At 38.6% G+C, this 22700-nt stretch overlaps 3 protein-coding genes across 3 annotated transcripts; 1 reads left to right on the top strand and 2 right to left on the bottom strand.

The window, feature by feature from the left end:
* Nucleotides 1–3264: 3264 nt before the first annotated feature.
* Nucleotides 3265–5150, bottom strand: LOC121987764 (alpha-1,3-arabinosyltransferase XAT3-like). The gene is made up of 3 exons (XM_042541495.1): nucleotides 4974–5150; nucleotides 4763–4837; nucleotides 3265–4683 (listed from the first exon to the last, which is right to left on the bottom strand). The coding sequence occupies exons 1-3, from the start codon at nucleotides 5104–5106 to the stop codon at nucleotides 3479–3481; spliced, it is 1413 nt and encodes a 470-aa protein (XP_042397429.1). The 5' UTR covers nucleotides 5107–5150; the 3' UTR covers nucleotides 3265–3478.
* A 793-nt stretch (nucleotides 5151–5943) lies between these two features.
* LOC121985493 (oligoribonuclease-like) lies at nucleotides 5944–16101 on the top strand. Its single transcript, XM_042538981.1, has 9 exons — nucleotides 5944–6155; nucleotides 6820–6937; nucleotides 7058–7192; nucleotides 8317–8393; nucleotides 8937–9018; nucleotides 9111–9166; nucleotides 12151–12237; nucleotides 13653–13743; nucleotides 15736–16101. Exons 2-9 carry the CDS (start codon nucleotides 6826–6828, stop codon nucleotides 15858–15860), a joined length of 765 nt encoding a protein of 254 aa, XP_042394915.1. The 5' UTR covers nucleotides 5944–6155; nucleotides 6820–6825; the 3' UTR covers nucleotides 15861–16101.
* Nucleotides 16102–18526: 2425 nt separating this feature from the next.
* LOC121986960 (protein ROH1-like) lies at nucleotides 18527–19831 on the bottom strand. The gene has a single exon (XM_042540882.1). The coding sequence runs from the start codon at nucleotides 19829–19831 to the stop codon at nucleotides 18527–18529; it is 1305 nt and encodes a 434-aa protein (XP_042396816.1).
* Between the last annotated feature and the right edge of the window lie 2869 nt (nucleotides 19832–22700).

The raw sequence follows: 22700 nt of genomic DNA on the forward strand, positions 1-22700 counted from the left end.
TAACAGTGGATGAAGAAGGAGCAGACCGACTACGTGTCAAATGGCTAAGCAGAGTTCTATCTACTGAGCGTCCTACCGCTACAAGAAATCAATTGGATCAGCGTATACAACTCAGCAAAAGAGCTTTGGGAGAAGTTCCTTGAGCTACACGAAGGGACGTCCGAAGCCAAGCTCGCGAGATGAGACTTTCTTCGCAACCAGCTCACCAACCTTCGATTTTAAGAAGATGAAACCATTGCACACCTTCACTCGAGGATTAAGGAGCTCATCACCAGACTTTCGAATCTCGGAGAAAAGGTAAGCAACCGAGATTCGCTAAGGTACACTCTTAATGCATTCCTTAGAAATACAAAATGGGTATCATTAGTAGATGCCTACTATATCTCTAAGGATTTAGAATTTGTTACCTTATAAGAGTTATTTTCAACTTTTGAAGTCCATGAATCGAGATGTGCAGATTCAAAGAAGGAGGCGAAGCACAATATTGCCCTCAAGGCAAAGATGGATGAACTAGATTCAAAATCTTCTTTCGACGACGAGGAAACGACGATGATAGTAAATCAATTTAAAAATCATTTAAATATAGAAAATCTAATCATCTACAGGGTAGAAAGAGAAGAAAAATTAGATGTTGCCACTGCAATGAAGAAGGGTACGTTAAAGACAACTACCCTAAATTGAAGAACAAGGACAAAGGCAAGAACAAGAAGCTCATCCAAACGAACAAGCACAAAAACCTGAAGGCGACGTGGGATGAAACGTCGTCCGAATAAGAAATTGAGGTTTTCTCCAGACTTGCGTTAATGACAAGCTATCAAGATGACGAAAACGAAGCAAGCTCGTCCGAAATGAGAATCGAGAGCATCGATGAAGGGGGAGCGACATCGAAAGAAAGCAGCACTTTAGGGGGAGTTACGAATAACGGGATCGACAAGGTAAGTCAGGTACGATCTCTTCCTCCTGATAAATCATATAAGTTTATAAAATATTTATCAAAGAATTGTTGCAAGCTAGAAAAAAAATAAATAATTAAAATTAATTCTAACCAAATCTTGCCTATTAGAATATTTTGAAAAATTAAAATTAAAAAATAATAAATTGAAAATACAAGTAGAAAACTTGAAAAATCATACATGCTTAAATGTTAAAACCCAAAATTATAGTAGACTAAGCTGGTATCTTAGATTTCATAGGGGTCAAATTAAAAAAATTCCCAAAAGTTATGTATCCCTAAAATTTTTTATTAATCATATAGGAAGAAACCTATATTGGGTTCCAAAAACTTATATAAATTAAAAAATTTAATTAGACTTAAGGCTTTCAGTGAGAAAATTAAATATTTGAATTTCATTAAGAGGGTTTGTCTAGAAAGTGGTTGTTGCTCCAATAACTAAAAAGGTCAAGTGACTCGCCACAAACTGGAAGTCAATTAATGAAATAAAATGTCTAATTGATTAATTAAAAAAGTAATTAATTGTAATTAAATAATATTTTAAAGAGTTACTCAATTTTTTCGGTGTTTTTAACTTAGAATTTTTTTTAAAAAGACTTAAAGTTTTTTTTTTGAAGTATCAACTTTACTTTACCAAAATTATTTCTACAAAATTAGTTTTTGCAAACTTAGGAAATTATTGATATTTTTTTGTGATGTCAAAAATATTTTTTACTTAGAAAATTTTTCTAAAATTATTTTAAGTGCTATCAAATAATTTTCAAAAGTTTCAGAGTTTTTCAAAAACTTGATAAGTTTTTCAAAATATTGAAAATCAAATTTTTTTTAACTAAAAGCTTTCCTATTTTTTTTGAAAAATTTAACCCTTAGTTTTTGGTACTACTCCATTTTTTATGTGATCAAAGGGGGGAGAAGGGAAGATTAAGTCTAAGGGGGAGGTAGTTTAACCTTTTTAAATTTGCGAACTTTAATTACAAATTTATTGCTTTTACTTTATGTTAGTTTACTCTAACTTAACTTGAGTTGCTTACATCAAAAAGGGGGAGATTGTTGGTACCCCAAGGTTATTTTGATGTGATCAAACAAGTTAGGTTAGATCCTGTTGTGTTTAACCTTATGCCTAAGTGTACAGAAACTTAGGAGCACAGGACATCGAGTAAAAGACGCAGCTAATGAGAAGGATGACATGAGAGAGAGCTAACGGGCTGAGTGCGTCTGAGGGGCGAGGTGTTGCGGAAGAGTACGCAGGCGGACGGGAAGGAGGCGCGTGACATTTCCGAGGGACGAGAAGCCGAAGTGGAAGCTTGTTCGAGGAGAAGGCCGGAAGTTGAGTTCGAGTGAGCCCTATTTTGGATGGTCAAAATTACTCAAGCGAGTGGAGCTAGAACAGAAGACCCAGACAGAAGCAAGCGAAGCCGAAGCTGGAGGCCCGTAGAGAAAGTCAACAAAATGTTGACTTATCCCTTCGGGGCACTCGGAACCCTTATGGGCGCTCGGAACCCAAGTTTTATCAAGATCGACGTGGACTTTGACCGACGTGTCGGGGATAGAGTTTTATCCCACTCCAGGTGCCTGGAACCCTTTCAGGTGCCCCGAGCAAGGCTATATAAGCAGCCTTGCTCCCAAAGCTAAAAAATAACAAGAAAAAGAGAAACAACACTTTTACGCACTTCATTTTCTATTTAGCTTTCTGTTTTTGAACGTTCACTGTTGTAAAGAGGCTTCTCCGCATGAAGGAGAATTGTTAGTGCGCTTTTTCATCTTGGATTAATAACCTCCCCGGTTGTAACCAAGTAAACCGCTGAGTCTCTGTTTTTTAGTTTCTTAATTATTTTTATATGCAAGTGTTCTTTTAACCAAGTTATTTGTCCGAGAAAGGTTGTTTTGTTTGATTTGTGTAGAGGCTATTCATCTCTTCTAGCTGGCTAACGAGGGTCCTAATAGTTAACATATTTATAAATTTACACATATGGTCCAAGAAGATTTTTAAATTTTTGGGATCATAATTATAATTATAGATATCTAATGTTATCAATTAAATAAGTCATAAATTAATGTGATCAAATTTAGAATTAAAAAATTCGACTTAAGAACTCAATTGTCATGAATATAGTAGTGTGAATACCATATATATAATTTTTAATTTATTGAAAGGTCAAATTGAAAATAAGTAAACGTAGGTAATTATAAATATGAGTTATGGTCTAAATTTACAGTTTGACGATTTTATTTTGTACCTCCTCAAAAAAATCTGTAAATTGACAATCATAGCCTAAAATCGATTATGTTTATGATTTATTGAGAATGGAATAGAATTTAAAATTTTATGTTGAGATCTCTCAATCTATTTTTCCATCCTATAATACTCATCCAAGAGTTCCTCTATGACCCTAAGATACGTGGAAGAATGGTAAATTACAGTACCGAACAACATGCGGGAGAAAGTTATTCATTAACGACTAAGTTGACTAAACCAATGGGCTCAATGCAACGAGCTCAACCTCACTAGCAAGCAATTCATTCGTTTTAATGAAGATACCGAAGAGCTTCTAGCATGAAACCTCTGAACCTGGCCATGTTAAGCTTCACATCTTGCTTAACCAAATACACAGACCTTCTGAAAACCCACCCTTGCCTTGCAATTGATCTGGGCTCTTTCAGCACGGGATGGTCTCTAGGATACTGATCTATCAGTGAGCTCTCTTCCTCAGTTATACTGTAGTGCAAGTACTTGATCTTCAAATCCAGTGCAGGTTCACCAAAATCCACCCTCGATATATCGTCCATCTCCCCCAAAGGGACGACCTGGATGAGCACTGCGCCGATCGGGAGGAAGACGAGGTTAGCGAGTCCCGCACCATGAACCCCCATCATCACATCGCATGAGTTCACGAGCTGAGCGAATTCAGACAAGTTGGACTCCCTTTCAGTGTCTGTCACGACTACTTCGAAGTCTAACTCTCGAGCCACTCGAACAATCTCATCGACGTTCTTGAATCTCCTCGTCCTCGTTCTCGCGATGATCATGAGCCTAGGCTTCTTCTTCTTCTCTCGATCGGGTCCTCCTAGTTTTATCGCCCTTTGCCGTTTCAGCGCAAAGGAATCCCTCAGCAGTCGTCCGAAGTCGGGCATGGAGAGCTGCTGCCCTTCCGGGCTCATGGCGGCGCCCACGCTCATCTCTTTGTGGAACTTGAGGCCTACGATGGCACGAGAAAAGCATCGGACAGAATTGTCTTTGCTCAGGTCTATGATTCGGTGACGGGAGAGCCTTTTCAGTATTGAGTCGTACTTCTGAATCCACCACGGCGCGATGTCGAGCACCAGAAACTGGACTCCTCCGTCGAACTGAGACGTGGTTATGAACAGAGGGATCAGGACGTCGGTGAAGTCGTGGAATGCATTGCCCATGTAACCGCCAGTGGAGAAGATGATGGCCGGTGCGCTGCTTCTCGTGCTACATTCCGGTACGTGTGCGTGATCAGAAACGGATTTCACCGAGACTTCGGTGACATGGGACATCGCGTACGGGTCTTCCTTCCGAGGATGAGGCTTTATCAGCCATGAACCTCGCGACTCGTCGACGCCCTTTGGTCTCGCCACTAAGACAGAAGAGTTGGCACCGTGGATTCTGATGTCACCCTGCAGTTCGCAGACATTCGACCTTCTCTTCGAAAAATCACACAAGGGAACTTTCCCCTGCTTTAACTCTTGTTTCCTCCTCACCGATTCACCTGTAACAAATTCAAAGATTAAAGCAGCCATTTGCTTTTAACTCAGAGCTAGCTGCATAGTCAAACATCTGCCTTATACCTAATCGATGATCAAGACTGATCACTCCTGAAGGTGGTGTACCAGGAGCTGCATGATTCCTCAGCCAGGAACTTACTGTTGAAAAGGGAAAAGGGGAAAGGAAAGAGAAAAGAGAAAGACAAGGTTAAAGAATGGTGAAATAAAAACGAAAATTGTTTGCAAAAACATGCAGAACTAGCTAGCAGCATTTTGGTAGTTGTATGAGACTTACGTCTGGGGAAGATGATGGAATATCTCACGTACAGAGTTACCGAGATCAAACAGCATGAAGCGAGCAAAGACAAGTGCAGCTTTCGGTGTTTTCTGGAGCTGAGCCTCCTGCAGAACTTGTTTTCACATCCCATCTCACTTCAAGAAATGAAGAGAGTGAAAATTAGACAAAAGAAAAGGCAGTGGGGAGAAGTGGAACTTGGCTGGGTTGATATAGAACTACAGTTTGAAGGATGGTATCGAAGATTTTCAACCAACATACCTTTTCTTTGTTTTTTTTTAAAAAAAAAGAGTAGATGGAAAATCGCAATATCAGAAAATGTAAAAATTATGGTAGGTAGATGGAAGAACTATTATGTTTATGGCACCTCCTTCTTGTTGTTTTACTCAGAAGAACATGATTATTTTATTAAATAATAGTTTATTTGTTTTACTCAGAAGATGGATTACGAACGTTAAATAATAGTTTTACACAAGAAAAAGAAAATTGGGTGGTCTATATATTGTTTGGCAATTCACCAATAACAGTTAAATAAACCATGGAATGTTCTGATGTCTTTCTTACCCACATCAACTAATATTTTAAAACAAATTAATATCTGAAAGTTGCACTTGAAATTCTATTCCATCAGTAGTTAATTATACAAATGTGATATGCAATTGGAATTCTCATTTCATAATTTTTGTATATCTAATTAAACAAGTGAGAGGCCACTATCTCCACTACCAACAGCAAGACCAATTACTTTTTTTTCTCTCTCTCCAAATTTTTAAAATAATTTTTTCTCTTATTTTTGTTAACTGTAAAAGATAAATATTATCATTCAATGGTACTCTTAATATTAATGTATTATCATTCAGTCCGATTTTGGAATAATTTCATATTTATAGTTTTTTCCTTCGATTATTTTTTTACTCGATCAAATTTATTGAAAAAATGGCGGTTCAGACCGGCAGTTTTAGAATAAACCGGACCCACTACTTCGAGAACCCTTCTCGTGCGCCACTTCGATAGTTTTCTTGACACCGTGCTTCGGCGACGGCGGTCTTCTCTTCTCCACATCGCAGACGGAGCATCTCCCATCTCTCCCTCATTTCGGCGGGAGTGGATCTTCATGGGGAATTGAAGCTTCATGGACTATCCTCTCATTGGTCCCGATTCTGTGCAGATTAGAGGCTTTAGGTATTATTTTTTCTCAGTCTCAGAACAAGTGTTTTGTCTTTAATCTCTTCAGAAGATGGTTACATGCTTCTTTTTAGATCCATCTTTTGTCTATTTTGTTTTTTGGTATTGATTCGAGGCGTCTTCATCGCCTCCAAGGTTACTTTAGCCATTGATCTGGAGTAGGGTTGGCCCCTTTTTTTTGTCTATCAATCTGATTTTATCTGAGTACTGGGACTGGTAAAGTAATCTGGGTGTAATAGTAAATTTTGGTTAAACTTCTGTGCCTATGAAAACACAGAATGCGGTGGTGTGCTACTACACTCCGATTCCATTACGTCCTCCCAAAAGTAATACAATTTGTTTGCAGCTTGTTTTTCCCGGAAAATATTGTTTGGATCTTGTCATATCATTAAAAAAAACTCCATCTACTTTTGCGGGTTTATCTTTTGAGCATATCCATACCTCAATTTCGGAAGCTAGGACGCAGCTGTTCACACTTTTTCCTGCCGTTGGATGTCTTAACTAGCTAAACTTTTTTACTCCACGTGATTTTATGCTTGAACTTGCAAAAAAACAAATGTTGTTCTTCACATTTTTTGCTTCTAAAATTACACTTTTTCCTAAAACCATCAATTCCTACTCTTGAATTAAATATGCTTACTCTTCTTTATTGTCTAACGAGGTCGAGATGAACAATCTTTCAAATATTTTCTCTACTCTTAGAGTGGATGCTGAAGATGACAAAGAACAGATAGCTTCTCTCTCAGTAGCCAAAAGTGAAAAAAGGGCTGAAAATTCAGGTCTTTTCTTTGCTATACATGAACAAAATTGAGTTACTTTAAATCTGGAGAAATCAGTATTAGAATAGGTTTCTGGGATGCGTCTGTTTTCTGATGGAATTTGGTACTTTCACACCACAGATGTAACAAAGACTAAAAATCAATTTCCAAGGGAAAGTACAAGCACAATAAATGATAAGTTAGAACAACAAATGCTTCCATCACCTTCAGGAGACTACAAAATGCCTCTTGTATGGATTGACTTGGAAATGACAGGTATGAACTTTAATAATTGATATGTTGGAGGTTGGAAGGATAGACAATGATTAGTTGATTGGGTCTAATATGATAATTGTTGCTGGTGTTAACTATTAAGTACACTAACAGGACCAAGTAATGCTCTTGGATTTTGTTGTCCATTTGTGTATTTTGAATATTTATTTTCCTCTCATGGACAACTCTATAATTTTACTCCCATTAAGTTGGGCAAGTGTGGAACCTATCAGACAGTGGGACAATGATATTCTTCTTAGTGTTTATTCTAAGATTAGACAATAAAAGAAGCGGAATTTATCTTAATGTATTTGTAAGTTGACATAATTTTTCCATTTAACTATATAACCCCTATGTTCAAGTGAAATTCAAATGGAAGGTTATTGCTGGAAGGTTATTGCTGGAATATTTTGCTGTTTGTGCACTCATGTAAATGCTAACTACTAATTGTTTGTTTCATGCTCCACTTCTGTTGATTACATATGCAGTCCTTTCACTCACAACTATTCATTATCATAGAATTGATTGTTGTGTAAACTTTTGGAAGTTTTGACTCTATAGATCCCTAAAACATATTTATATTTTCCAGTCTGAATAATGAGCTTGCCTTCCTCACTGTTCCCAAGCCAAATATTTAGTTCTGTGTCAATGTGGAAAAAGTGAACAATAGAACTACATAACTAGAAAAATTTGGACAAGGGTGACAATATTTTGGACCAAACTAGTGGTAAAGTTAAACACTCAGAGCTTACAAGCTACCAATAGAGTAGATTGGTTTTGAGTCAATTTGGTTTAGCCTCAATTGATTCAAATGAATCAAATAAATTTTTTTACATTGTGGATCCAGCCCACACATGCAGTCCCACCACCTAAAAGGGAATCACATATCCAATATGCTATTCAGCCCGCATATGAGCCCCATCATCTGCATATCCAATTCGTCATGCGACACCCATCTAGATCCATCTCGCAAGACACATATTTGGCCCTAATGACTGCTCTTAGAAACCTATACGAAAAAGAAATCAATCCTCAGTCATAGTTAACAATGGCTCTTTTTTATGACCTACATACTGCACGGCCAGTCAACCATCCAGAATTTGATATTTTGCTACTTGTTCACACAGGTTTGGATATTGAAGTTGATCGGATATTGGAGATTGCATGCATTATAACAGATGGCAAATTAATCAACTCAATTGATGTGAGTTATTTCGTTGATCATGCATCTTTGTTTACCTACATGTATCATGTGTAAATTTTTGTCTATTTCAACTTTCTAAATGTATATACAAGTTTACCTACGTATTATCTATACAACTCTCTGAATGAAGGATCACCTACATGCAAATTAACGAGGTTTGGAAGTTGTGTTGTTGCCTTTCTGAATGTATATACAAGTGACACTTGACACTGGATTATTGATGCCTATATGCTTTTTGATATAAGTGTTTCTGTATTTGCCCTCATCGATTTCAATAACAGTATTGAATCTTTTCCATATGTACTAAATTATTGATCAACTGTTTTCCTACAAATGAGGAATCTCTGAGCGGCATTTGCTCCAGTTACAGATCTTGCTAACTTGGGTTTCATTGTTTTTGCCCTTCTTTTTTAGGATACTAGGATCTGTACTATTCTTACCTAATATGGTTGATTGAAGCATTTTCGTAGAACTGACTGATGGGTTCTACCTTCATTCTGTGAGCTTGTGCACTGAATCATTGTAACTTATTTCTTTATTTAGGGTCCAGATTTTGTTATTAGACAGACAAAGGAATGCTTGGATAAGATGGGAGAATGGTGTTGTGAGCATCATGCATCTAGTGGTATCTGCCCTGATGTCTTCCAGTTTGGTGCTCTTCCATTTTCTTCAACTAGAAGGGGGAAAAATTAGAAAGTTCATTTGCTTTTCTGGCAGGTTTGACAGAGAGAGTGCTGAGAAGTACACTAACAGAAGCAGATGCAGAAAATCAAGTATGAATTGGCCTTAAATGTTCTCCTATTGTTTGTATTCTTACCCATTCCAGGAACAAGTAAAATGAAGGAAGATGTAATTAAAATGCTATAAGTATGCATAAAACACTGCCAAAAATGTGCAGGTAGGGATTAACCATTTTTAGGGATGATTTCCTTTGGGCATATTTGATCTAGGAAACTATGACTCATATATATTGATTATATCAAAAATCAACAACCAACTTTTGTTTCCACTGTCAAGATTTAGCTTGAATCAAACAAAGAACTTCTTTAAAGGCTTTTAGACCTTGAAAGATGTAGTTGCATTGATCCTTTGTTGTATCATTACTGTATCAGGATAATGTTTGCATCATTCCATGCAATGGTGATATCCAACTGAAAAAGGATAGAGTGCTGTTTGGGCCAATCCATACCAAACATGTTTATGGATGATTGTTCTTGTACTTTGTTGATGATCCTTATGAATTGATTTATAATCCCTAATGATAGGTCAATTAGTAAAATCATGGTTTAAACTATTAACCCATGTTGAGGTTTCGGTCCTGAACCGGAATGATACAATTTCGATATGGTATCGTGCTGTGTCGACATAGTTTCGACATTTTTTAAATATAAAATATATTAACTAAAAAATAAAAAATTTAATCTAAATATTTAAAAATATAAAATATATATTTTTAAATATATATATATATATATATATATATTAAATTAATTGGATAATTTTATTAGGCTTTAATTAAGTCTATTTAAAATTTCCCAATCATAATTAGGAGTTAATTAAAATTATTAACCTAAAGTTTTTAATTGAACCTAAGTTAAAGCCTTGCCCCTATTTCATGCTACACCGGCGGCCTCCCTCCTGACCAACATGATGTTTCTGAAGGCGTCGTCGGGTCCGCGTGATGACTCTGGACGCATCGTCGGGCTGGCGCGCCGGTGTCGGTGTTGGTCCCGGTCTGTGGGCGGAACAGAATGTTTCGCCTGTACTGGGCGAAACAAAACGAGATTTGAAACCATGGTGTCTAAAAACACTAGCATGGCATGTTGTCAAGATTAGTATACTATTCCGTTCATCTAAAAGCCTTGTTCGATTTTTTTTTTCAAAAATCAAACATAACAAATTAAGAAGCAGAATGTCCTCCTAGGTTAGCTATTTGATATTTTCTCATCATTTATTTCTATTCAAGGCAAAGGAGATATTTTTTAAATATAAAATATATTAACTAAAAAATAAAAAATTTAATCTAAATATTTAAAAATAAAAAATATGTTTTTAAATATAATATTAAATTAATTGGATAATTTTATTAGGCTTTAATTAAGTCTATTTAAAATTTTCCAATCATAATTAGGAGTTGATTAAAATTATTAACCTAAAGTTTTTAATTGAATCTAAGTTAAAGCCCTGCCCCTATTTCATGCTACTCCGGTGGCCTCCCTCCTGACGAACATGATGTTTCCGAAGGCGTCGTCGAGTCCGGTGATGCTTCTGGACGTATTGTCGGGCTGGCACGCTGGTGTGCGCCGATGTCAGTGCCGGTCTTGGTTCCTGAGCGGAATGGAATGTTTCACCTGTATTGGGCGAAACAAAACGAGATTTGAAACCATGGTGTCTAAAAACACTAGCTTGTCATGTTGTCAAGATTAGTATACTATTCTGTTCATCTCAAAGCCTTGTTTGATTTTTTTTTTTTTTGAAAAAGCAAACATAAGAAATTAAGAAGCAGAATGTCCTCCTAGGTTAGCTATTTGATATTTTCTCATCATTTATTTCTATTCAAGGCAAATGAGTGTCTTGGCACAATAGTAAAGTTTGTATCATGTGACCTTGAGGTCATGGATTTGTCGCGGAAACAACCTCTTGCAAAATGCAACGTAAAGCGGTATACAATAAACCTAATGTGACCCTAAATCCTTCCTCGGGACTCGCACCGGCGGAAGCTTGGTGCTCCGGGTTTTTATTTTTTTAATTTGTATTCAAGGCCATATATTGTTTGCCAAACATGTGCTAAAATATTATTGCTTGACTGTAAACTTTTCCAACTTACTGACTAATTAGCTTTTCCCCATGACTATATATATATATGAGGCAGGCGTACTACCTATTATATTGTGGGATAATGCAGTAGTTGATACATTTCTATTCTGGACAACACTTCCTTTCAAATACTGGTTTAAAAAGCGAGTCTCAAGTGCACTGTTAAAAAAAACATCTTGTTTTTCCTATAACAAGCTCACACGAATCATTTGGATTTGTTTCTTGGATAGCAGTTCATCAGAAAATGCACATTTTTTACAGCCATCTTGTACCTTTTCATCTTTTCTTGATGGTGCCAACTGCCAATTGACCTCAAATTTTAGAGACACACAATATGTCACATGACACTGAAACTGAAACTTTACCGTTCTAGTCATCCAACACTAGAAGAACTGAATCATTTTCCCCATTGGGGTATTGCTCTTCTACCTGATTGGTGCCAACCGGCACAAAATTGAATCCCAATTGACATTCAAACTTTACCATTCTGACCTGCCATCAAAACCCGACTGGTATTTTAGAACTTTATAAGATTATAGCATATTAACAAATGTATATCCTGATCAACTAAACATGAGTCTAGGACTTCCATTTTGGTGGGTGACGCCTTTTACAGATACTGATTTCTAAAGTGCAAAAGTATGTCAGCTTTTGCAATAACTTCAATTGGTAGCTTGGTGTTGAACTGCCAATAGCTTATTTTTGTGTTGTTAATTGAACTGTTAATTTTCTGCCATATAATTTACATAGTACGCATGCTAAGGTACGAACATGGTTTATCATGATTATTTGGTCCACATGTATGTAAATCTTTCCATGTATTTGTATACTTTGTCTATATATGTCTAACTAGTGACTGCCTGCATACATTTTTGGAATTGGAACAATGCATGTTATCCTTTTTATACATCTTGATGGATGATTAATTGACCAATTGCAGGTTATAGACTTTGTGAAGAAGCATGTGGGCTCACAAACCCCTCAGTTGGCTGGAAATTCTATTTATGTGGATTTTCTCTTCTTGAAGGTTAGAACATCGCTTACTTTCCAATTCATGGATAATTAAACTCAGCGTATATGATAGCTTTATTTGACAATATCTTGGATCTCTGAGCTCTTCTGATGCCATTCAAAATCTCCACAGTTGTGAATGTTGGTCTCACAACATAATTTTTTTAGTTCTCTCAACTCTGAGCTGTGATTATTTAAAATTTTGAACTGTCTCCTGATTTATGGGTGATCCTAATGCTGATCTTCTTTGTTCTAATTTTGTATAATGTAAACCACCTTCATTAGTTCACAGACTCAAGTGGGACTAAACTGATTTATCACATTTAAATTGGTCTTTTCTTCTCTGTGTTCACTGTTCAGTTATGGATTTTCAGGGTAGAGTTATTTTATGAGTCTATAAAAAACTCAGCCTCACACAGCCTGATAAGGCTTCTTCCTTTCATTTCAAAATTTGTTGCTAACTTATATCCTTTGGCAATATGTTTGATGTTATTAACATGTCTTTTTTTAGTATTGGTTTGAAATTGCTTATGTAGAATCGTACATTTTAATTGATTTTTGCAAACCAATCAGATTCTCAACTCATTATCACTTCTCACTCCCATATTTTGTTTACAAGTGCTGTATTATTTTAAAATGTATTACTGATCTTCACTGTTGATAGATTCACATATTACCTTTAGCTAGAGTACTTTTGATATAACAGAACATGAGGTGAGAAGAGGTAAAATTATGCACCACCCTTTACCACCTTGCACTTGATGATTGAGCTCACCAAAAGCTACCTCATGCCTGACACTGCTTGAACATCCCCATGCTGCCTAATGCCCGAGCTTGTGGTGCTTGACGTCTGACCTCCTCTTGTTTCCCACCTGACACTTTCTATTGCCACTGTGTGCTAACCTTGCCTCATGACCTCCCCAACATGACCTTCCCTTGCTCCCCACTCGAGTTCAACCTTGCTTGTCGCCCCATGTCACCAAAAGGGAAGGAGTTTCTCTTCTAGGGACCATCCATGTCCGGCCATTTTTTGGTGCGTGTGATTTTGATCCAAAAAGTCTTTAGAGGAGAGTTCGCTCCTCTTCTAAATTTTAACGAGGAAAACAAGGGAGAGCTCCCTGAAAGTGGTGCTATTCTCTCCTCCCAAATTTATGCATGTAAATAGGGCCTTACAGAAGTGCTTAGACAGTTTGGAAATATTCCATTCTAGTTTTCTTTGGATACATCTTAGTGTAATTGAAGCTCAAGTGTTGTTCAACCTGGAAATCGTGTTGTTTTTTCTTGTTCTTATTAAACAAACTGTTGTATTAGATGTATCTGCCATTAGCTTGTCATATCGTGGAAATCTCGTTGGATTTTCTCTAATGCCATTGCTTTTTATCAGCAAAAGGAATTAGTTTATTTTCTAATCAACAAAATGTTATCTGACAGAAGTATATGCCTTCTCTGGCTGCCATATTTTCTCACGTGCTAGTCGATGTCAGCAGCATTGTGGCTTTATGCATCCGTTGGTTTCCAAAAGGTAATGCATCAGATACAATTTAACTCTTGTTTTATGCATCATTAATTTGAACATTTTCAATGCTTCTGAAAACATGATCTTTTATGACATGACAATAATCTTAAATTTCATTCTGTCTCAATGTTATAATAAACAGCTGATTTGTTCAGCTGGTCAAGATTGTCGTAATGCATATGCATGGTTCATTGCAAATTTCCTCTATATTTTGCTTCGTTAAATTTCTGTAAGCATAAATTCCTTTGGAGATAATAAGCAAATTAAATTGATAAGCCAATCAATAAATCCCAATGATTTCTCTCGTATCTCAACATATATTTTCATGCACCGTGGTATTAACCTCATCTTTTAATATATGAATATTATTTATTTATTAATATATGTATTAACATGTTTCAAATTTAATAAATAATTTCATACAATTGATTTATTATTATAATCATAAAATTAGTCAATACTCTGTTTGATATTTGGCAAATAAATTCAGATATTTAATATATAATTAGTAATGAATAATATACAAATTTATGATTTAAATATAAAAAACATAAACATTGAGGATTGTTACCTTTGCCATTTCATCGAATTGTGTTCCCTTAGGAAGACATTTGATAAAGGACAGCTCGGTGTATGAAGCTCCCGCCAATGTCGAGTCCAACCTTATCCTATTTTGCAAGAGGTTGTTTACTTTACCCGAACCGTGACCTCCACATCACATATCAACAACTTTACCGTTGCCAAGCCTCTTCTTAGGAAGAAATTTGATAAATGCTAAAAAATCTTTGATAGAATATTAGAATGGGAAAATTCATTAGATTGTTTCTAAGTCATCTTTGGCAATCAATCAACAATTCACTGTACTTTTCTTGCCTATACTTGATGAACTAGCATGCATACATACTGTCATGCATGTATAACATACATTTTTGATTAATGCCATGACGAAATGATCTTTATACAAATTCAAGAAGCTAAATAAAACTTTCAAGTGAAAGGAGTCGAGGACTCATGGGAATGAATTGCATACTTTATTGACCATGTATCACATTAGTAAGGTAACTTTGAGTAAGCAAAACAATTCTGGGAGGGAGAAATGTAAAGCACATTTACTAGTGCTAAGTAGTCTCCGAGGAATTTTGTATCAGCTCTACGTATTGTTGTCAAAAGTTTATTGAAAGAGCTTCTCATGCTGCCTTCTGTTGAAGAGTTTGCGTTTGTGTAGTATTTACTTGAAACACTAATCAAGTAGTTATCAGAATTTGATAAATTACAACCCCAGCAATTTGAGCATGGTTGTCATGAATTTATTCTTTATGCAACTCAACTGTGCACGTGTGGAAACTGCAATGGTAACATTGGCGGAACAACCAGTTTAATTTTAGGTGCTCTCCCTGATTGCAGTACATCAAACTTTCAATTGTGAATTCAAATGATAATCTATGGATGCCTAGGGATGCTAAGGGGCAGAGTTCCAAAGTTTTTGGTTATTCCATACCTATTAAAATATTCACTATCTGAACTTGTTTAAATATCTGGACTAATGATAAATGATAAAACCAATGGTATCCAAGTCAAATGAGTAAAATATCGTAAAACTTGTGGGTAAATATTTGTTTCGGATGATAAATGGATACCCAATTATATGAGTATCAAGTTAAAAGGGTAGAATATGTGGAGCATTCACAATTTTATGCCAACTCTTACTTGCTTTGTGACCAAAACGTCACGGGTTTGAATTCTAGAAACAAGGTTTTTGCAAAAAGCAAGGTAAGTCTGCGTACAATGAATCATTCCTTGGGATTCCACGTGACGAGAGCTTCGTTCACCGAACTGTCTTTCTTACTTGCTGAACCTGGAGGCACTAAAAACCCTCTCGGGGGTCTCCGGTTACTCAATTATCAGCTATTAATTGCCATTCTTATTAGGATGCGTTTCTTACTTTCCCTGATTTGGTTAAATTTCAGAAAAAATAAGATTGTCTCTTTAATGAAACAGAGAAAAAAAAGGCACCCAAAAAAGCCAAAAGCCATAGAGCTATGAATGACATAAAGGAGAGCATCCAGGAACTAAAATACTACAAGCAAGCCATCTTCAAAGCATCAAACAACGGCAAGCTGTGACACTTTGATGCTCTGTTTACGCCATGGGTTGGAGGAGAAAAGGTAAGTTATTGGTAAGTCAAGATGATTTTTCGATTGGCTGTATGTTTCCTTGTATCCTTTGGAAGAGTGTCGCTTTTTTCAGTTGGATGCAAATCTTCCCAGTTGAAAGTTTTATGCATGTTGACTTCTCTCGCTACCAGCGAACGTAAGAGAATGCTAATGTTTCCAAAGATGCTTTCTTTGGCTTCTTTTACTTAAACTAATGCCGCGATAGGAGCTAGTAGCATGGAATAAGAACCCTTTGACGTTGCTAGAAACGTGAAGTTTTTAAAAGATACGAAACATTAAAATATTCTAATTCATCGGTATTATCTGCCACGGAGTGTGATATTTATCACGTTACGTTTAATACTACTATGCATAACATGCATAACATTAAGGTTACGTTTGGTAGGATGTAATCTGCCTGGTAATAAAATCAGGATTACATTACAAAGTTGATTATTTTGTTTATTTTAACTTTAAACTTGTAATGTAATATAATCTTGATTACAAAAGGTAGTGAAGTTTTGTAATCTGGATTACAAAGTAAATCTTATGTAATCCGATTATATTATGAGGTCATTGTTTAACCAAAATTTGAATGTCGAATATACCCCTAGTCAGTCGACCGTCCGTCGGCCGCCACCCGTCTGTCGGTCGTTGCCCGTCGGTCGACGCTCGTCGGCCGTTGCCGGTCGTCGGTCGCCGGTCGTTGCCAATCGTTGGTCGTCGTCGGTCGTCGGTCGCCAGCCGTGGCCAACCGTGGCTGACCGTGGCCGACCGTCGCCAACCGCGGCTGGTTGTCGACCGTCGCCGACCACCACTGTCGTTGATCACTGGCCGGTCGTCACCGGTCACCAGACATAAGCTCCGACAGAGGTGCGGCAGTCGTCGGTAGAAGTTGCAGGATATTTTTGTCATTTTATAATAATATGAATTATATTTTTTATAAAAAATAATGGATATCAAATAAAAGAATGTAATTATCCTTGTAATCAAATATTACATAACCAAACAATCTAACATGCGAATTGCATCGGTGCTAACTTGAAAAAGAAAAAAAAACAATGTGAATCATACGGAGTGAAAAATTAGTTAACCATCAAATTGGAATTACCCATTACGTCTCTATATTTCTATTTGCAAATGCGGCTACTAAACTAAACGATTAAAATTCATCTTTTCTAGTAACTTTTTAATATGCGTATAACTGTATTAAATACTTAAATACATTTATTATTATTTTGAATATTTTCTCATTTAAAAATAGATTTAAAAATTAGTTTTGCATATGATGTTAAAATTCGCAATAAGAATATACATATATATGCATATATTTGAAATCGATATTTTATTTTTTTATTATTATAAATAACTTTTCTCATTTTATTGATTTTCAGATATGATTTTAGAATTTACTTAGTTGAATAATAATCAAATTAATATGAAAAAATAAATTCATTTTTTTTCATTTATATTCCTGATTCATTTGTATTTTTATACATCCATGGAATATGCATTAAAATTTTTATCATTACCAATAATGTCATTATTACATACTAATACAGAATAAGAATTATTAAATAAAATGGTTTGTCTTTGCTTCTAAATTTAGTTGTAGTAATAAACTGTTTCTTATTATGCGTTATTTAAAATAGCTAAATTTAATTTATATTATATTTTGGTTGTTGCAATAAACTCAACCAAGAACGATCAATTGAATTCATACCTCTCCAATCTGTTTATTTCCGGTTACCTCGGAAGATAATTCTTCTTATTTGAAATAGTTTACGATTGATGTAATATGTGCATAAAGCATTATCCAGATCTCTCAGTCCCGCATAGTTGCTTCAATATATTTTGGATCAATTTTCAATAAAAATATTTGGACGTCTAAGAGCACGCAGCAGCTCCAAAATATATAATTTAAAATAAAAAATTACTTTTTATTAAATTTAGATATCTAGTTTTCACTGCATTAGATGTATCCGTTTCTTCTTTTTGTTTTTCTCGAAGCTCTGGAGAAGTTGCTAAGGCGACTCTTCGAAATAATCATGGCAAGGATTCCCCCTTATCCCTTTGCGCACAACCATGTGAGTAGGGGACAGGGAAGCTAGGGCGTAGCTGTTCTTCTCGAAGGTTTCAGTTTTACTCCATGCTTTTTACTGAGGCCTCGAATCAGTAGGTTTGTTTTTGATTCGTTTCAACAATTCTTTTCATTGTAAAATTATCAGAGATTTCGTGGGCGTTGCGTAGATATTGGAACCTTTGGATGCATCGATTTTGGGTGCAGATGGTGGAGATCAATCGAATTACTTCGGTCGACAGAATATGATTTCCATCTGGAGCACTCGGAGCAGCGATGGCGGCGGAGGGAGTTGCGGCTCCGTTGCTTGCCGCGGCACGAAAAAGCTGGGTTTTCAGTGGATCCGGTGACCAATGGCCGGTTTCATAAACAGGAGCGACAGATTGTCTGCTAGGGACAGAAGAAGATGATCAAAAACCGGGAATCGGCTGCGAGGTCGATTCCATATTTGTTTTCAGCTTCACGCCTTGAGTACCAAAAAGGGCAAGTCACTCGATCATCTACATGTAAATTTTTATACAGATCATTCCGCTCGATTGTTTGTTTGCCTCAGTGCTTAATTTGCAGTATGAGCAGGAGGATTGAGAGTCTCTGTGCGACTGCGCACGATCCGAAGGAAGATCTCGCGCACCTGTCGCTCCAACAGATCGAGCCCGTCCTTCATGGCGTCGCAGATTTGCGCCAGCTCTTTCGCCCTCTCGCTCAGCTGCTGCTCCTCGCCTTTCGCCATAGGGAAGGTGCCGGTCTGCATCAGCTCCGCCATCTGCTGCGTGCACCTCTCGATCTGAAGGATCTCCTTCAGAAGCCCCGCCGAGTTCTTCCTCTCCCTCTTCTTCGACTCCTCCACGATCCGATCGTGGAGGTACGTGATGGCCGGCGCCCATGGGAAGGTTCGGGAGACGGCGAAGTGGACCTGGAGGCCGCGGTCCTGGCAGGGGATCGCCGCCACCACGGATGACATAGTGAAGAGGAGCACCGCATTCATGGTGTATACCGGCGCCGCCAGTCCCCCTGTGGCGGCCACCTCGTGGCCGCGCGGCGCCGCCAGGTTGCTCCCGATGGCTTGCAGCTGCCGCGCGGCGGACCACGAATGGGACACGCTCCAGGAGAGGGAGCGGAAGCCGGATACTTTGCGACCGGTGGTCTTGGGTGAGGAGGTAGAGGAGGAACCGGAGCCTCTGCTCCGTTCGAAGGAGCGGTTACGGCGGGATACGGTGGCGGAGCCGGCGTCCCTGTCGTCAAGCATAAGCACGGCGAGGTCCGCGAGCGCCTTGCGGGCGCGTCGCACCTGACCCTCGCTGATTCCTCCGCCGCCTCCGGCGGCGGGTCTGAGGGCGGTCACCACGATCTCGAGGTGCGCCCGCCACCGCCGAAGCTGCTCGATGCCGTCGCGCGCGGCGTTGCAAATGTCGAGAGCCTTGATGGCGCGGTCGTAGTAGTCCGCGACAAGGCGGTCCAGGGGCGGCCGTGCCACGGCCGCGCCGCGGTCTAGGAGGAGCGCCCGGAACTCCTCGTGGCACAGCAGGAAGCCGTGGAGGAGCCGGCGGAGCCAGGCGATCGACAGCAGCCCATCCCCCTCAGCCCCCGCGGCGGCGGAGAGATCCACCAAGACGTCCTCGATGCAAGATTGGAAACCGAGCAACAGCGCATCCTGCCCCTCGCCGCCTGCGCCCGACTCCATGGTCTGATCCCCGCGGAAGTGGAAGATGGAGCGGCCGAGGGAGGCGAAGGCGACCGAGGAAGATGAAGCCAATAAATTCTTGGCGTGCATCGTCGCGTCCACTACACCATTCGATTGGCGCAAAAGGAAGGAGAGAGGAAGGAGACAAGACGGCGTGAGGAGGCGCCGCCTTTTATACATCGAGACGGGACGTCAACCCCGGCACTCGCGGTCGTGGCAGACGAGAGTACGCGGACCATGAACGCGGCACGGCGCGTCCGCCGTCCGCGTATCTTCACCGTGGATCTGTACGGACGGATTACAGAGATTAAAGACGACAATTAACAAATAAATTCTAAATAAAAATCCATTAGCAGATTTTTTTTTGAAAGTCAAACTGCCGTAGAATCCGTCGCCATTCAAATCGTTTTACCGAATAAAATAGAACCAAATCTATGACTTGAAATTTGAAGGGATACCTTGGAAAAGTTCAAGTCTAAAGTCCGTTCAAGGTCTCTCCCATTCCTAATTCTCAAAGTTTAATCTCTATAATATGATTTAATTGAATGTAGACTTTTTCTTTTTCTTAAAAAAAGGACAAAAAAAATGGCATCTGATGTCTCGTGCAATTCCACTGTCTCTCTGTTTAACCAATCCGTATGTGAGTTCTGAAAACAATTAACCCCATCAAGCTTGTCTGCATTGATACATGTTAATTATTGAAATATGATTCATCTTGTTATGTCTTCATTGTCTGAGAAGAAGACATTCTAAAAGATTATCTATCTCTGGTCTCCATCTTCCATCTTCCATCTTTTAATTCACCATCTGAAATTCTGAAGAAGAATGCAGCAGCATCAGTCCAATTGCCACTGATTAAACCATTAAAATGTCTCTCATTTTCAGTTTATTTTATTTTGGTCAAATGTGGCAGTAGGTGTAACCTCATATCAGCCCCCCCACGAGAATCCTTCCACCCACACTGGACAAGCCACGTGGAACTCAATATATGGAGTTTTAGATTAAGTAAATCTTATTATTATCCTCAATAGAAAATCCAAGTTTACTTCCAATGCAAATATTTTAAATTAAACTGAGCAATATTTTACATTCTAGTCCCTTTACTTTATTTTCCTATGTTCAACACTCTCTCTATAGGCATGTTAGTATACACACAGCTGGAGAATAAATCCTCTATTTCTATATTACATTCTATTCGTCACATATTCGTTCAGATGCTATGATTTATCTTCCTCATGATGGCCTTGGGTCGGGGGCACTGGGGGCGAGCGTTTCACCTTTTTGCCACAATGTTAGTCTACATACCCCCTAGACGGTAGGTGTGGACGACCCTCATATGTCAGGGTGCTAGATCACTTTCGGATGCCCAATCAATTTGACTGCGAGAGATACTTGTTGGGATATTCTGAGAGCTAGATGAGGGTGAATAGCTCGTCTCACTGCGTTGATGATAATTTAAAACAGAAAACATGAAGCAAAGCTCCATCAATACTAACACGAAGATTTACTTGGTATCCACCTTAAAATGAGGTGACTAATCCAAGGATCCACACTCGAGCACACCCTCCACTATGAAAATAACTCATTCTCGAAATAATATGAAGGTGGAGAAATCTCGTACAACTGAACAATAAAGATACAACTCGAAGCACGATGTAAATATAAGAATACAAATTAAAACCTCCTCTTACTTGATCTCTTATTGAAGAAGATGTGTTCCCGAGGCTATGGTACCGTGGTAGGGTATTCAGGTTGTCACCTAGGCACCCGCGGTTCGATCCTCAGCTATGGCGTATTTATAGGAATTTTTTCTCCAAATGGGAGGGGGCACAATGAAATGATGCTGGACTTCTGGGCTAACCACCGTGTGCGCTTTCTGATTTATCCTGGTGGTAGGTGGGAAACTTTCGTGGGGTCGGGTCGGTCATCCCTAAGGATAGTCAATGAGGTTAACTGAGATTATCAGAAGATGCCTCTAGACCAGTTGAAAAGTGTAGCAACATTTGTCTTCCAAGCTCAAAATCTGGCAAACAATAGTGGAGAAGAATCGTGTGAGCGTTGTTGCGTTTGAACCTCGCCAATAGCTTTATTCTTCGCGATTTATAATTCCCAATCGATTGGGTTTACTTCTAATCGATTGCCACATCAGATCCAAGTGATCACAATCGTCCAAAGCTCACAACCTGCGTAATGGTCATAATCCAGTCGATCGGCTGATCAATTGGAGGAGCTGGATGAATCAACTGATCAATCCAAAGTGCCTTTGTGTTCTCGCGAGAAGTCCCATAATTGATTAAGCACCTTCCCAATTGATTCCATACAACATGCACTGTGCTTTGTGAAAAACCTCTCTCAATCGATCAACTGATCGATTGAGAGTGCTCTGGATCGATTGCCCAATCGATCTAGAGACTCTCTGTTCTCTCATGAATTCCTCTCGATCGATCACCTGATCGATTAAGCTCCTTACAACAAAAACGCACTGCCCAATCGAGCCATTGATCGATTGGGCTCTGGCCCAATTGATCACCTGACCAACCCAAACTTGCTTAACTCAAGTCTAGGGTTTCCATGTCCAACATCCGGTCAACCGTGACCTGCTGGGACTTCTCATTGCCTAGCATCCGGTCAACCTTCACCTGCTGGAACTTCGTCACAAAGTGTCTAATCAATCCTTTGACCCACTTGAACTTTCCTTCTCGTGCCAAATGTCTAGTCAACCATGACCCACTTGGACTTATCATCTCGTGCCAAGTGTCTGGTCCTCCATGACCCACTTGGACTTCCAAACACCAGATGTCTAGTCAGTGTTGACTCACCTGGATTTTCACATGTTTGACTTCACTCACCAGGATTTTTCACCACCTGGCTCACTCACCATGATTTTCCTCTGTCTAGCTTCACTTATTAGGGTTTTTCACCTGGCTTTACTCACCATGACTTTTTCCACTGGCTAGCATCATTCGCTAGGGCATTTCACCCGACTTCACTCACCAAGACTTTTCTCACTGCCTAGTTTTACTTACTAGGACTTTTCACACTACCTAAC

Source organism: Zingiber officinale, chromosome 5B (assembly GCF_018446385.1).
Source record: "Zingiber officinale cultivar Zhangliang chromosome 5B, Zo_v1.1, whole genome shotgun sequence".
In the NCBI taxonomy this organism is placed as follows: Eukaryota; Viridiplantae; Streptophyta; class Magnoliopsida; order Zingiberales; family Zingiberaceae; genus Zingiber; species Zingiber officinale.

Excerpts from the sequence above, each read along its gene's own strand:
- LOC121987764 (XM_042541495.1), bottom strand. The coding sequence starts at position 5,106 with ATGGGATGTGAAAACAAGTTCTGCAGGAGGCTCAGCTCCAGAAAACAC. Across the intron at positions 4,838-4,973 it reads TTCCATCATCTTCCCCAGAC|TAAGTTCCTGGCTGAGGAAT; the intron begins GTAAGTCTCATA and ends CCTTTTCAACAG. Across the intron at positions 4,684-4,762 it reads CAGTCTTGATCATCGATTAG|GTGAATCGGTGAGGAGGAAA; the intron begins GTATAAGGCAGA and ends AATTTGTTACAG.
- LOC121985493 (XM_042538981.1), top strand. The coding sequence starts at position 6,826 with ATGAACAATCTTTCAAATATTTTCTCTACTCTTAGAGTGGATGCTGAA. Across the intron at positions 9,167-12,150 it reads AAGCAGATGCAGAAAATCAA|GTTATAGACTTTGTGAAGAA; the intron begins GTATGAATTGGC and ends GACCAATTGCAG. Across the intron at positions 13,744-15,735 it reads CATCCGTTGGTTTCCAAAAG|AGAAAAAAAAGGCACCCAAA; the intron begins GTAATGCATCAG and ends TTAATGAAACAG.
- LOC121986960 (XM_042540882.1), bottom strand. The coding sequence starts at position 19,831 with ATGTATAAAAGGCGGCGCCTCCTCACGCCGTCTTGTCTCCTTCCTCTC.